The sequence below is a fragment of the Hevea brasiliensis genome, chromosome 9, assembly GCF_030052815.1.
Source record: "Hevea brasiliensis isolate MT/VB/25A 57/8 chromosome 9, ASM3005281v1, whole genome shotgun sequence".
In the NCBI taxonomy this organism is placed as follows: Eukaryota; Viridiplantae; Streptophyta; class Magnoliopsida; order Malpighiales; family Euphorbiaceae; genus Hevea; species Hevea brasiliensis.
The window spans coordinates 24,160,200-24,173,656 of record NC_079501.1 but is presented as its reverse complement, the minus strand read 5'-3'; the positions used below and the strand labels follow the sequence as shown (position 1 = coordinate 24,173,656).

The window sequence follows — 13,457 nt, the reverse complement described above, 5'->3', positions numbered from 1 at the left end:
TTAAACCCTACTTGCCAATGGTTTGCAAATTTGCAATTTGTGCCCATTTGATTTGTCATATTCTGTTGATATCAATACATTTATCAAAATTGTCAAGCTTGCCCCATTCCCAAAAAATAATTTGGTAAATTTATCCTTTTTCTGAACGTCATGTCGTTCTTATTTGGATAAGACAAATCATAAATGTTAAGCGTATTATTGACGCTCATTATGAAGTTGTATTTTTTGATTATTTGGTATATCAAAAAATCAAATCAAATTAAATCAATATAATATATTTTTTTATTTAAATACATATTCAATTATTTGATTTGATAAAAATTTAATTTTAAAATTTTTTTTATTATAAAAATTTATCATAACTGTTCTAAATTCTATGAAATTTTATATCTTAATATTTTTTATTATTTTTATTTTAAATATTTTATGCCCCTCATTAAATTTTATAATATGAATAATTTTTATTGATATGTTATTATTAATTTGTAAAATATATTGTAAATTCATCTCTAGAGTTTTTTTGTTAATTATAAAGATAGAAAAAGAAATAGTTAATTTTGAGTTTCTCATATTTAATACACAATTATCACTTGATTATGTCCACTGTTGCTCATACTACTTTGTAACAATAAAAGGCTAAGACTATAAATGAAAATAATTTTATATTTTTATGATATATTAATAATTTTAAAAATATACTTATTTATTTATTTACAATAATTTTTAAATTTATAAATTAATTTTATAAGTTAAAATATAAGTTGGAAACTTAATTTTTTTTATTTTTATTTAGTTTGATAAAATATTTTATTATATTATTTTTATTTATTTTTTAAAATTTTATCATAAATTCTATTTTATATATTTTTTAATTATTTTAATAATAAATATGTTTATAATTTATTTTTTAATACATAAAATAACTATTTATTAATTATTTATAAATATTTTAATTAAACACATAATTATTTATAATTTTAAATAATTATAAATTTAAATTAAATTATAAATCTAGATACAACAATTTACGTCAGGAATTCAAATTTAATGTATCAATAAATATAATTTTTAAAATAAAAAATGTAAATCCTACAAATTAAATAGTTTTTTTTTCTTCTAATTTTTACATCGAAAGGTTTTAAGTGGATGTGCTGTATATTTGAGTTGACGCACAGACGGATTCCATTACTTTCTTCATTCAGTCACGCGCTACACTGTTCCCAGTGTCCTTTTTAAAAAATTATTAAAAATTATATTTTATATTAAATTTAATATATATTGTATTAATAACTTTTATAAATATTTTTTTTCAACAACTTTTATAAAAACTTTACTCTTTCAAAATTTTCAATGTCACGATTATGCCATTGTATTTCTTTATTAATATCAATCTACATACTAGAATATGACAAAAGAGTTTCTTAGAGCTTTAAATATTATTTTAATAATTTTATTAAATTATCTATTAAATAAAAGTTCTATAATTTATACAGAATAAAAATTATTATGAAACTTCTCATAATTAGTCGATCATTCTATAGGGATTAGTTTTAAAATTATTTCTTGAAAATAAAAAAATTTATCTTATTTATGTTATTTTCTAGTAAATAATTAGTATACTTTATACTTATTACTGATTATGTAATTATATATATCAAAAAATATTAGTTTATTGATTTATTATTATGATTATCCAAATATACTCTTGTACAATAATATAAAATGATAAAGTCTTGGTATTTATTTAGCTATAGAGTGAAAGAATCTATCTTTTCCCTTTTGAGCTATAATATATATAGAATATCTGATTAATATATATACTAAATTAAAAATAATAATAATATATACTTAAAAAATTTATACAAATATGCTATTTTTATATAATATTAAATTCTAAATTATTTCTCCCTTTGGGAAATCTAAATGATTTACTTTTAATAATAAAAATATAATACCTTTATTAATTTAAAGTATTATTTTATCATATTATTCATAATTTTATAAAGTGTTATTATTTTTTTATTAATATAATCAATTCTATATAAAATAAAATATAAATTCTATAAATGCATCTGACAGTATCGAAAAATAGGCGTTTCCGAAAAAACTATTTCAAAGCGACGCAGCCGAAAAAGAAGCTTTCTGCGCTCGCTTGCTCACTCACTTACCCAATCGAAGCAGATGCCAGTTCCCTCCATGTTTTCGCTACACTCTCTTCTCCTCCTACTGATCTCTATGATGTTAAGTACGACCACTTCCTTCATTCGGTCAATCTTCTCGCTTTTTGTCTGTTTCCGGAGAAAGCACACACTCCACACTATGGCCTTACTCGGATTGTTTGTTTTTCAAATTATTAGTGGAGTGGAGTTGCTTTGTTTTGGAAGAAATAGTATGGAAACACGCGATTATTATTAGCTTTCTAGGCAATTAGAAAGGAGTTTTTCTTTTTCTGTTTTTTGAAGGGGGAAGAACTTTTTAAGACTTGATTAAGATTTTAACTGAATGTTTCACTATTTTATTGTAGGTTTGGTTACAGCTTTAAGTGATGGAGGGTTCTGCTCCGCACCTTCATTATTTGATGCGGAAAAGGGTTCCAAACCTCGCTACTGGAAAGTTACAAATCCCACTCTTTCCCCTTCTCATCTTCAAGGTTAGTATTTTCTCCAAACTTTATTACATAGAAATAGAACTCAAATTTTTAGCTTGTGCAAATAGAAAGGTAGTAATTCGGGGCCGAATCAGAACCATGGGGATGGACTTCTGAAATTAACAATTCAGCCCTTGTATTTCAGGGTGATTAAACAAATACTATGTGTCAGGTCTTTGGCGAACAGAATATTTATGTTTTTAGGAACTAGAAAATTAAAAACAAATGTTTCATATTTAATTTCCTTTTGTTGTTCTTTTTTAATCACTAAGTAGACTGCTTATGTAGAAGTTTAGCCATCTGAAGTTTCATTTGGTTGTTTCTGGGCAGACTTACCAGGTTTCACACGCAGTGTTTATAAAAGAGACCATGCTTTAATAACACCTGAAAGTCATGTATTCAGTCCTTTACCTGGGTGGTAATTGCAGCTTTACATTTCCTTTTGTTGTTAGAAAATATGACCTTATTGCTTGTTTGCTCATTTAAATTTATTTGATAGGACAAATACATTAGGAGCATATCTAATCACACCAGCTATGGGCTCGCACTTTGTGATGTACTTAGCAAAGATGCAAGGTTTGTTCATATTTGAGCTGTCAAAAGTTTTATTTATGCTTTTTATTGTCATTCTTCATGGATTCCAGATTCTAATATGGTTTATGAATCCAATGATTCATGTGCTGCACTTTAATAAGATAAAACAATATAGTAAGTTGAGGCTGTCACCTGGCTCTCCAATCACATATTAGCACTCATCATGCATTAATCAGTGCATAGGGTTGTCAAAACTTGCTTTTTTAATCTAGAATTGGTAATTTGGTGAAATATCTGTGGTGGTGGTCAACTTTGGCTGGAATCTGAATCTCTTTCTAAATTTTCTTTCGTCTTTCTTCCTCTGTGGTCAGTAGGGCAGAGCTGCAATCCTGTAATAGTGATGTTTATGTGACTAGGCTAAATATTTTCCTCTTGGAGATGGCACAGGGATACATATTAGGCAATATTTATATTCTAACATTTAGAGAGAATAAATCTCTGGATAACTTTTGGTGTGATAACTCATTCCTTCATGTTCTGTAATTTAAGTGAAGCATCTGTGTTTTGTGGCATTCATCTGGAAAACATGGTATGCCTACCTACTAAATTTGTTTTTTTGTTAATTAATATAAGCACCACCTTTACAGGAAAATCAAGATCAGGGCTCCCTCCTCTTGATGTAGAGAGGTGTATTAATTTTTCTAAGTTTTTAATTTCATGATCAATTGAATGATCCAAGTATAATCATGTCTAATACTTATTTTCTTCATATACTTAATAGGTTCATATTCGTAGTTCAGGGTTCTGTGACTCTCACGAATACATCTAGCACCAGTCACAAAATAATGGTGAGACTGTCTGGCATACATTCATTAACTGCATATGAGCACACACTTGCTACATTTGTATTTGTGAAGCTATATCTTGTAGCTTTAGTTTTCTAGTTTTTTTGTTGGTGCAGGCCTTAGAATTTTGATGTTATACTGTGGTTGTATAGGTGGATTCATATGCCTATTTACCTCCAAATTTTGAACATTCTGTGGAATGTGATGCATCTGCTACTCTTGCTGTCTTTGAACGAAGGTTTGTTTCCTTGTGAATTATGGTCAAGGTTAATCAAATGAATAGCCATTTGTCATTCCTTTTAACTGTCGGCATGGAGCAGCCTTATCAACAGCATTTGTGTTATTGAAATTGGTTGAATTCTCTATTTCCTTGTCAAGTTATGATACCAAGATATTTTTAAGGCTAATGATGATTGGTTCATAATCCATTGCTATAGATTTCTCTTTTATCAGGTTTACTACTTACTCTCCTGAAGTTTAGCTATTAAAATATTCTTAGTAATTGTGAGCACCAAATCCATTTCTTATCCTTCCAGGTATGCTTCCCTAGACAATCTAATTACTGAACTGATTGTGGGTTCAACAGACGAGCAGCCAATTCTTGAGACTCCAGGGGAGGTAAGTTACTAATTATTGTTTTGTTTTGCTCATAGTTTTAACTTTTAAATGACACTCAAAGATAATTCAAAGGACCACGCAGGGGTTTGTAGAGTTGTCTTTCAAGTCAAACATTTATCCCCAAGTCTCCATGAATCACTCATCAGCTATTAAGGATAAAATATTTTCTTTATATTTTTTAGTTATATCTTACACTTTTGAAATATCTAAATTTTATGATACTGAATTTTTTGCTATGGAATTTACACTAACGATAGCTGTGCTTGGTATATACATTGCGATTCTTTGGCTTATATGCTGTTATCATTTCACTAAATTTTTAGTGTGCTAAATGACATAGTATTCTTTACTTGTTGACAGGTGTTTGAACTTAGGAAGCTTCTTCCCCCATCACTGCCTTATGACTTCAATATCCATGTAAGATATGTCTTGTTTCCCAAAGTTCAATCTTTATAGCCATATGATTTAAATGAAAAGTCCAATAAACATTTTTTTTTCTATTGAGGTGATAAATTCAGATTTGTTACTGCACTTGACATGGAATTTTGGACCCTTTTGGATGATGGAAGTTTCAATCCACCTTTTGGATGATGGAAGTTTCAATCCATACTTCTCTCTCTCTCTCTCTCTCTCTCTCTCTCTCTCTCTCTCTCTCTCTGTGCATGGTTTACTAGATGTATTTCTGCATGGGGGTTCTATTGAGTGGAAAATATGAGATTAGCTGATTAGAATACTTGATGCGCTAGATTTCAATGTTTATGTCCAACATGTCAAATAGAAGTCATCATTCACTGCACTGAAGGATACAAGTTAGGGCCTGACTGATTAGTTTAACTTATTACGGTTGCCAGTTGAAGCTATTGTTGCTGACTCAGAGTTTCATGCACTGGAAATTTTTTTTATCATTATTTTTTAAATTTAAAATGCTGTAACATGGAATTTAGGATTATATTTTAGAGTGTGTTACTGGGATATTATTTTGCGATTGTTCAAACTTCTCGTCTTTTGTTAGTTTTGAGTAAATTTGATGCTTACAAGTCTTTTGGAGATGTTTTATTCTCTTTTCATATAATGATTCTCCTGCCTGCCTGCAGATCATGGATTTTCAACCCGGTGAATTCCTTAATGTGAAAGTATGCTTTCTTTCTGATTGAAACTGTCCTTCATTCTGAAATCTTCTTTTTTTATTTTTACTTTTCTAAATAAGAAATCCTAGCCAACATTATAAAAACTAGCAATATATAAGGATAAGAGTGAAAATATATTGCTCCATGAGCAACACTTAATGGACTTTCATCTGAAAGCCCCTAGAGCATAAGCTCACAAGAAGCGTAAAAAACCATCATGTCCTATGAAGGGCTGAGGGACAAATTCTGATTTTGGAAAAGCTCATATTCCTCTCCATTCGAATATTCCATAATGCTGCTAAAAAAAAATAAAGAAACAAAGAAAGCTTTAGCATCTTTTCTCAACTAACTTTCTTCATATCGGACAACTCGAAATGTCCAGACTCTACATATCAAATTCTAATCGAAAAGACCAAAAAGGCAGTTTCAAAGTTTCCAAGCCACCACAGAGTGTGCTAAAAAATATTGATGATACTCTTTATGCTCATAACAAATGATGTATCATCAAGAGATAAAACCTGGTTAAGCCTCCCTTTCAGCAACAAGCCATTAGCACTTTCCTTTTGGAAAATTACAGGCCAAGCAAAAGCTTGCACCTGGGGTGATACCTTAGCTTTCCAAATTTACTTCATTTCAAAAGCTTAGGTATGATTTTCTTTTGTTCATACTGTTTCATTCCTTCAATATCAACACAATGGAGAATGACAAACAAACACAGAATGTGAAGCATACAACTAAATTATAAAATATTCAACTAAATTTTGTCCATTCTTCAGAAAGAACTGATTTGTGGAGAGAATATGAAGCATAGCCATGTGCGATGTGTCCCTCAAAATGCTAAATTTTTTTTGGAAACTGTTGGGCTTTACTTCATATATTGAGAGTTGTAGCATATTTCTTAAAAATCCTACATTCTCAATAACTTTTCCATGTTTCAGCCATGCAAATATGACACCTCTTTCTCCCCCTGTTTGCTTGCTTCACAGGAAGTCCATTATAATCAGCATGGTTTACTGCTATTAGAGGGAAATGGTATTTATCGTCTGGGTGATAGCTGGTAAGAGGTTTATTCTGAAGTTGCAACTATGATAAATGTGTATTACTTGTATTTTCTTGAGAATCATCTGTAATATTAGCTATTTCCTTAATGCTTCTGCATTTTATAGACATTGTATAGTATCTCAAAATCTTACTGCTTTGCTAGGAAGCTTATCCACAGGAGTACATCATAAGGCAGGAAAAACACAGATGTTATATTTATGTGTAATTACTTGATTCACTTCATAAATGATAAGTGCTTTTATATCTATATTTGATACACACATGGAATTCTCTTTTTCTGAAAATCAAACAGCTGAAACGATTTTGACTTTTTGGAGTATAATATATTAGGTGCACCGAAAGAGTGAATAATATGCTTTCCTGTCAGAGTTGGTTCCTTCTTTGTGATTCTAAATGTCTGTTCTTTATGTGCCAAATTCAAAATACCATGGCCATGCTTTACGCAGCCAAGCTATGAGTGGGTGCTTTGCTCAATACTTGCAGAATATCTTTGATGTAACATTACTTTAACCTATAATATGCCTGCTTTTGATTTGCTCTTTTCTGCTATTTTCTACCACTTCTACAAAGTCTGTTCTTACGGCATAATTATATGCTTTTTTTTTTTTTTTGGTAGGTATCCAGTCCAATCTGGTGATGTCATTTGGATGGCCCCATTTGTGCCTCAGTGGTAAGGAAGATAATGACCTTTCTCTCTCTCTCTCTCTCACACACACACGTACACACACACACACACACACACACACACACACACACACACACACACACACACGTGCTAAATATAATATATCTCCAATGCACCAAAATCTTATAGGCAAATATTTATATTTTAATGCTATTTTAGGTATGCTGCTCTCGGTAAAACCCGGTCACGGTATTTGCTGTACAAAGATGTAAACAGGAATCCATTGTAATGACATGCAGCAAAAAATTTGCCCTTGGGCTTCATTTCTGGCAAGGAGAGGTCAATTTATGGAGCAATAAACATGCTGCAAAAGCCTATAAACGTTACAATGGATGGGTGACAGTCATCCTTGTGTAATCTGCTTATGGTACCAGAAAACTGAGTTTGTAAAACTTATTTGGTAAATAAATTGACATTCTGTCCTCATGTAAAATAAAAGATTCTTGAGCATTGGTGGGATATTTTCTGTTGATCATAAACCTGCAAAGATTATAATTTAGTTAACTACATTTTAGTTTACGTTGCCTATGATTCTATCAGAAACTCCTTGTGGCAAGTCATCTGGCATCTGCATTTGATTGTAATTTTGAGATAGTGAAATGCCTTGCAAAATTCGAAATTTCTGATATGCTTTTTTTTGTGATATGATGAACAATTTCCATTGATGCTACAATTTACTGAAAATTGATCCTCCCATGAATATATAGACCATGAATACGTTTATTGCATATCTATGTTGTGTTGTACTTACATAATAAAACAGTAGCATCTTTGTCAAGTCAGCTAAAAATTAGGTTCCCTTCAAAAGTACACTCCTGCCCATTTGAACCAGCTAGAAAATCATAACGAAGGTAAACTTGTATCCTCTTCTCAAGTCTAATATTTAGTTTTACAATTAATCTTTCATTGTTATTGTTGCTGACTTGTTTTACCTTAAGGTCTGATTGAATTTGATTGATCAAAACTGGATTTAAACATTTGCTTGTCCTGTGGTGCACGCATTAATGGGTTTAAAACTTTTGCTTCTCTTAGGCCCTGTAGCACAAAAAGACCATTTTCTTTTTTGTTCAAAAGCCTTTTGATTTCTGTAATACGAGCATACCTGCACTTGTAAGTGCAGGTTTGGGATTATTATCAAATTACCTCTAGTGTAAGCAATGGATTATTTGAGGACACTCAAACTATGATTTGATGTTCTTTTAAACAGTTGCATTTCTTTTGCCTAGTATTAGTACATTTGATTATCCAAAAACTAATATAGTGGCTGCCGGTAGTACCATGATTTTTTTTTATTTATCAGGGTATCCTTTGGCTTTCTTTGGAGCAGGGAAAGGAAAAGTTGAATTCTCACAAAATTATATTTAATTTTATTTCTTCTAAAATAAAAAAAAATCTTAAGTTACAAAAAATTAAATTCTTTTATTCCAAACATAGGAATTAATAAAAATGAAATTAATTTAAATAAATTCTGATAAAATTTTATATTCCAAACAGGTGATTTATGTCCCATTCATGATTCTCAATTAATATTTTTGAGATTCGTAATTATTTTTTTTAATAATATATTTTTTAAAAATCAAACTTAAATTATTTCTTTAATAGTGCAATAAAGCTTATCACGACACCCAACACTTGTCAACAACACGATGATTTCTTTATAAATAGGAAAAAGATTTCCATCGTGTACTGATATAAAGCAACAAGCATTGCAAATCCAAGGATTAAAACTCCCAATGATATGGTGATTGGTGGGTATTGATTAGAGAAAGATTGGTTTATAGGTTGCCACGTGGCACTTGAAAGAGCCCCTAAGAATAAACACATACACTACGAAGGATATATATATATATATATATATATATATATATTTTTTTTTTTTTTTTTCAAAATTAAGCCACTTCAATAAAATTGATCAAAATTTTCATGAGGCATAAAATTAAAAAAAGAAAATTACAAAATAAGCTATATAACTCAATAATAATATTTAAGAAATCGCCACATGACATATATTTTAAAAAAATAAAAATTAATTTATTAATTAGGTTCTGTTTGTTTCACATAAAATATTTTTTTTATTTTTTTTATTTTCTAACATTTGAGACACTCAAGAAAATTAGTTAACTAAAAGTATTTTTTTATTAAAAAATTAAATCATTTCTAAAAAAAATAATTTTCTTTTTTCAAATAAAAGGGAAAATTATTTTCTATTTTTTAGATTTTAATAATTTAAATTAAAATATATATATATACATATATATATATATATAAAACTAAGAGAATGTCTTCTAAAATTAAGTCACTTAATTTGACAAAAGCATTTAAAAAATAATATGCGGCATAAACTTAGGCTTCATTTATTTTATGAAAATAACACAAATCATTAATTTAATATTATAATTAAACAATAAAAAACATTTTTATGGAAAATATTAAAAAATATTTTCCATATACAAGTTATTTTCATAAAATAAATGAAGCCTAAGTTTACGCCGCATATTATTTTTTAAATGCTTTTGTCAAATTAAGTGACTTAATTTTAGAAGACATTCTCTTAGTTTTATATATATATATATATATAAGTGTGTTCATATTTTAATAAGACTATCAAAATTTAGAAAACGGAAAATGACTTTCTCTCTTAAAAATGAAAGCCATTTTCCTTTTTAACTAGAAAAATATTTTTCGTTGACTAGGAAAATCAATTCTTTTGAATACTCTAAATATAAAAAAATATGAAAATTATTTTTTTAAAAAAATATTTTTCATGAAATAAATACAACCCTAAAAAAATCTTACTGAAATTAAGTCAAATAACTTAATAATGATGCTTAAAAAATAAATCATCATTTGGCATACAGTTTAATTTTTTTTTTAAATATTTATATATATATATATATATTAATCAAATTATTTTAAATTATTTAGAATTTATTTTAATTTTTTAAAATATATTTCAAGTTTAAAAATTTTCTTTATTTAATTTGTTACAAGAAAGTCATTGAAATGAAGATTATCTAAAGAGTTGTGATAAAATATAAAGCCATTCTATCTATTCTCGATGGAATCGTCAATTGTATGGTATTTAATATGATAATTGCTGTAAAAATATTATATTATTAGATTCTTATAAAAGAATATTTAATTTAATTTAAATGGGTATATAACTATTTAAAATTTTAATATAAATTTAAATTATATTTACTATAATTAATAAAATAATGTATTTTAAAAATATAAAAAAATATTAAATTATATTAATAAAATAAATAATAAATAAGACTAACTTATATAAAATAATAAGTCGATAAAAAATAAACACCAATATGTAAATAGGTCTTAAAAAATTTGTAATTATCAAATAATTGTTTTAAAAAACATAATAACCGTAATATTTATATGTAATTATTTTATTAAATGCCTATATATATATATATATATATATATATATATAAAATAATCACTTGACAGTAGGATTTCCCCAAATGGAGACCCCACAAATTAAGAAATGGTTGATATGAGATGTGAGAAGCACCGCCACCGACCCATTCTCTTCACCACTCCTTTCTCCATTTTCCCTGAAGCTCTTTGGGTGGATTCCTTCAATCCCAATATCAGCCTTTCCCAGATGGGAATATTATGATAAACATTATCTCCTTTTGTGCCAAGGAAAAAAGCTCATTATCTTTTCCTTTCGAATTTAATTGCTCCTTTAAAGCTATCATTAGTGGCATTAATACGTCACGCAAATATAATTCATTGTCATTCTTTGCTCATCAAATTCCCTTTAAGTGATTTACTCTTGTTAATTAGTCCTCACTAATCAACTTTTGAGTAATTCTAAGTTAATTATGGGAAGTTTCGTCTTCTCTTTAGTAACTCCTCCTTAAAAACTCCATTTTATTTTAATCTTTTTATTATTTCTCTTCTTCTTGTTCATTTCTTTCCTTTGATCTCCTCTTTAAGTGGTCACCCGTAAATAGTGAATATTTTTATCGGTGGCAATTTCTCTTTTACTTTTTATTTTTTGTAATTTTTAAATAATTTCTAAATTTGTATTTATTTGAAACAATTTAAGATATATCTCTTTAAATATATCATTATTAACAAATTTTAAGTGAATAAACATTCAGTTTTGTTATTGTCTGGTAAATCTTAAATTAATTTATTATTATTATTAATATTATTATTATTATTATTATACTTTGATAAACATATAATTGATAATTATATACATAAGGCTGGATCGATTAATTAACTTCCATTTCTCAATTTTTTTTCAATTGGTTAAGAACATATGCACGTATTCAGAAAAGACACACATCTTATTTTGAGCCTAGCTACAACAGAAAGCTTGAAATATAATTTAACCAATAAATAAACAATAAAAAAAATTTAAAGAAAGTAGAATTTTGATTATTATAAATAAATAATATTTCTTTATAAGAAAATATAAAATTCTTATTTATTTAGAATCATTTATTTAACTCAATATATATATATATATAAGTTTATAGAGGTTTTTTTTTTTTATTAATTTATGTGCTCCGCAGTTCCGTATTTTTATATAGATATTTTATAATAATAAAATATTTATGAGTCATGGGCAGGATATTCTTCACTACTCAATGCCTCAATCTTTGCCATTAAATAGACTCCTCAATTGCAAATTTAAATAATTTACCATTTAATTTATTGGCTTTGTGGAATTTTTATTGCAATTTGCTTGACTAGGGACTGAAATTATTTGACTTCTATAATTCCAAACACTGAGAATAATTGTGCACAAGGCAAAAAAGAAAAAAAAAAAAAAAAAAAAAGGTTGTGCATCATCCAATTAATCAAACCATAAGACATTATCAATTTTCGATGGGTTCTATTAACCTGTTTTTCTTCTTTATTTTTTTTTTTTCAGTTAATGAAACAAATTTAATCTACATTAACTTAAATTTTACCTATAAAACTTTTAATAATTAATTAATTTCTAGCAATTTTTTTAAAATATTTTTTCAGTCTTGCTATAAAAATTAAATTAAATGTAATTAAACATATATAATTTTATTATTATTATTATTATTTTCTAAATTAATTATACATCTATAGAAGTATCAAATTATAAATTTATAAAAATTAGATTCCAAAATTGAGAAGTATTTAAATATTAATTATATTATAACGTATACAGTTTTATGTATTTTGATTTGATTATAGTAATGATCATATCTCTCTCTCTCTATATATATATATATAAATGCATGCACTGTTATGATTTTTTATGAGTCCATCAGATAACTTGTAAATTTAGTTCTCCTATCAAAGAAAGGATTTGCACTTTATAGAACACTCTTCTAAACATATATAATAGGTACATTAAAAGAGAAATATATAATAAAATAAACTCCATTTAAAAAGAAAAAAACTTTTATCCTCTATTTAAATATAAAATTTAAATGTAGAAACTATTTTATTAATAAAACAAAAATTTAAGAAATAAATTGTTTCAAATTTAAAAAATTAACAAACTTAATTTTCAATTAGATGACAGGATTAATTTATTAATGAAATTTAAATTTTAAGACCAAATTATTGCTAAAAAACAAATAAAAAACTGACTTGTAGGTTTTTAACATGCCTTAAAGACTTGGTTACAATTTATTCTAGGCTAAATTATAAAAGAAAATCAAAACTTTTATGTCAATTATTAGTTTTAGTTCAAACTTCTAATTTTATCAATTTAATTATAAACCTTTTCGATTGTTTTTAATTTTAGCAATAAATTTAATTAAAGACAATTGAACTCATCAATTAACAAAAATAATTTAATTTTTTTTCATTTATTGTTAATTTTATCTATTCCTTTTCATTTTATTATTTTATTTAATAATTTTAATATTTTTATTAATTTTAAAAAACTTCATATTGATAAATATATATATATATAT

At 26.9% G+C, this 13,457-nt stretch overlaps 1 protein-coding gene across 1 annotated transcript; it reads left to right on the top strand.

Moving 5' to 3' along the window:
* The first annotated feature begins 2,078 nt into the window (after window positions 1-2,078).
* LOC110660848 ((S)-ureidoglycine aminohydrolase) lies at window positions 2,079-8,037 on the top strand. Its single transcript, XM_021819286.2, has 13 exons — window positions 2,079-2,245; window positions 2,525-2,650; window positions 2,978-3,065; window positions 3,147-3,223; window positions 3,829-3,868; window positions 3,963-4,029; window positions 4,179-4,264; window positions 4,563-4,644; window positions 5,005-5,061; window positions 5,739-5,777; window positions 6,758-6,828; window positions 7,450-7,503; window positions 7,678-8,037. Exons 1-13 carry the CDS (start codon window positions 2,182-2,184, stop codon window positions 7,745-7,747), a joined length of 921 nt encoding a protein of 306 aa, XP_021674978.2. The 5' UTR covers window positions 2,079-2,181; the 3' UTR covers window positions 7,748-8,037.
* Window positions 8,038-13,457: the final 5,420 nt, after the last annotated feature.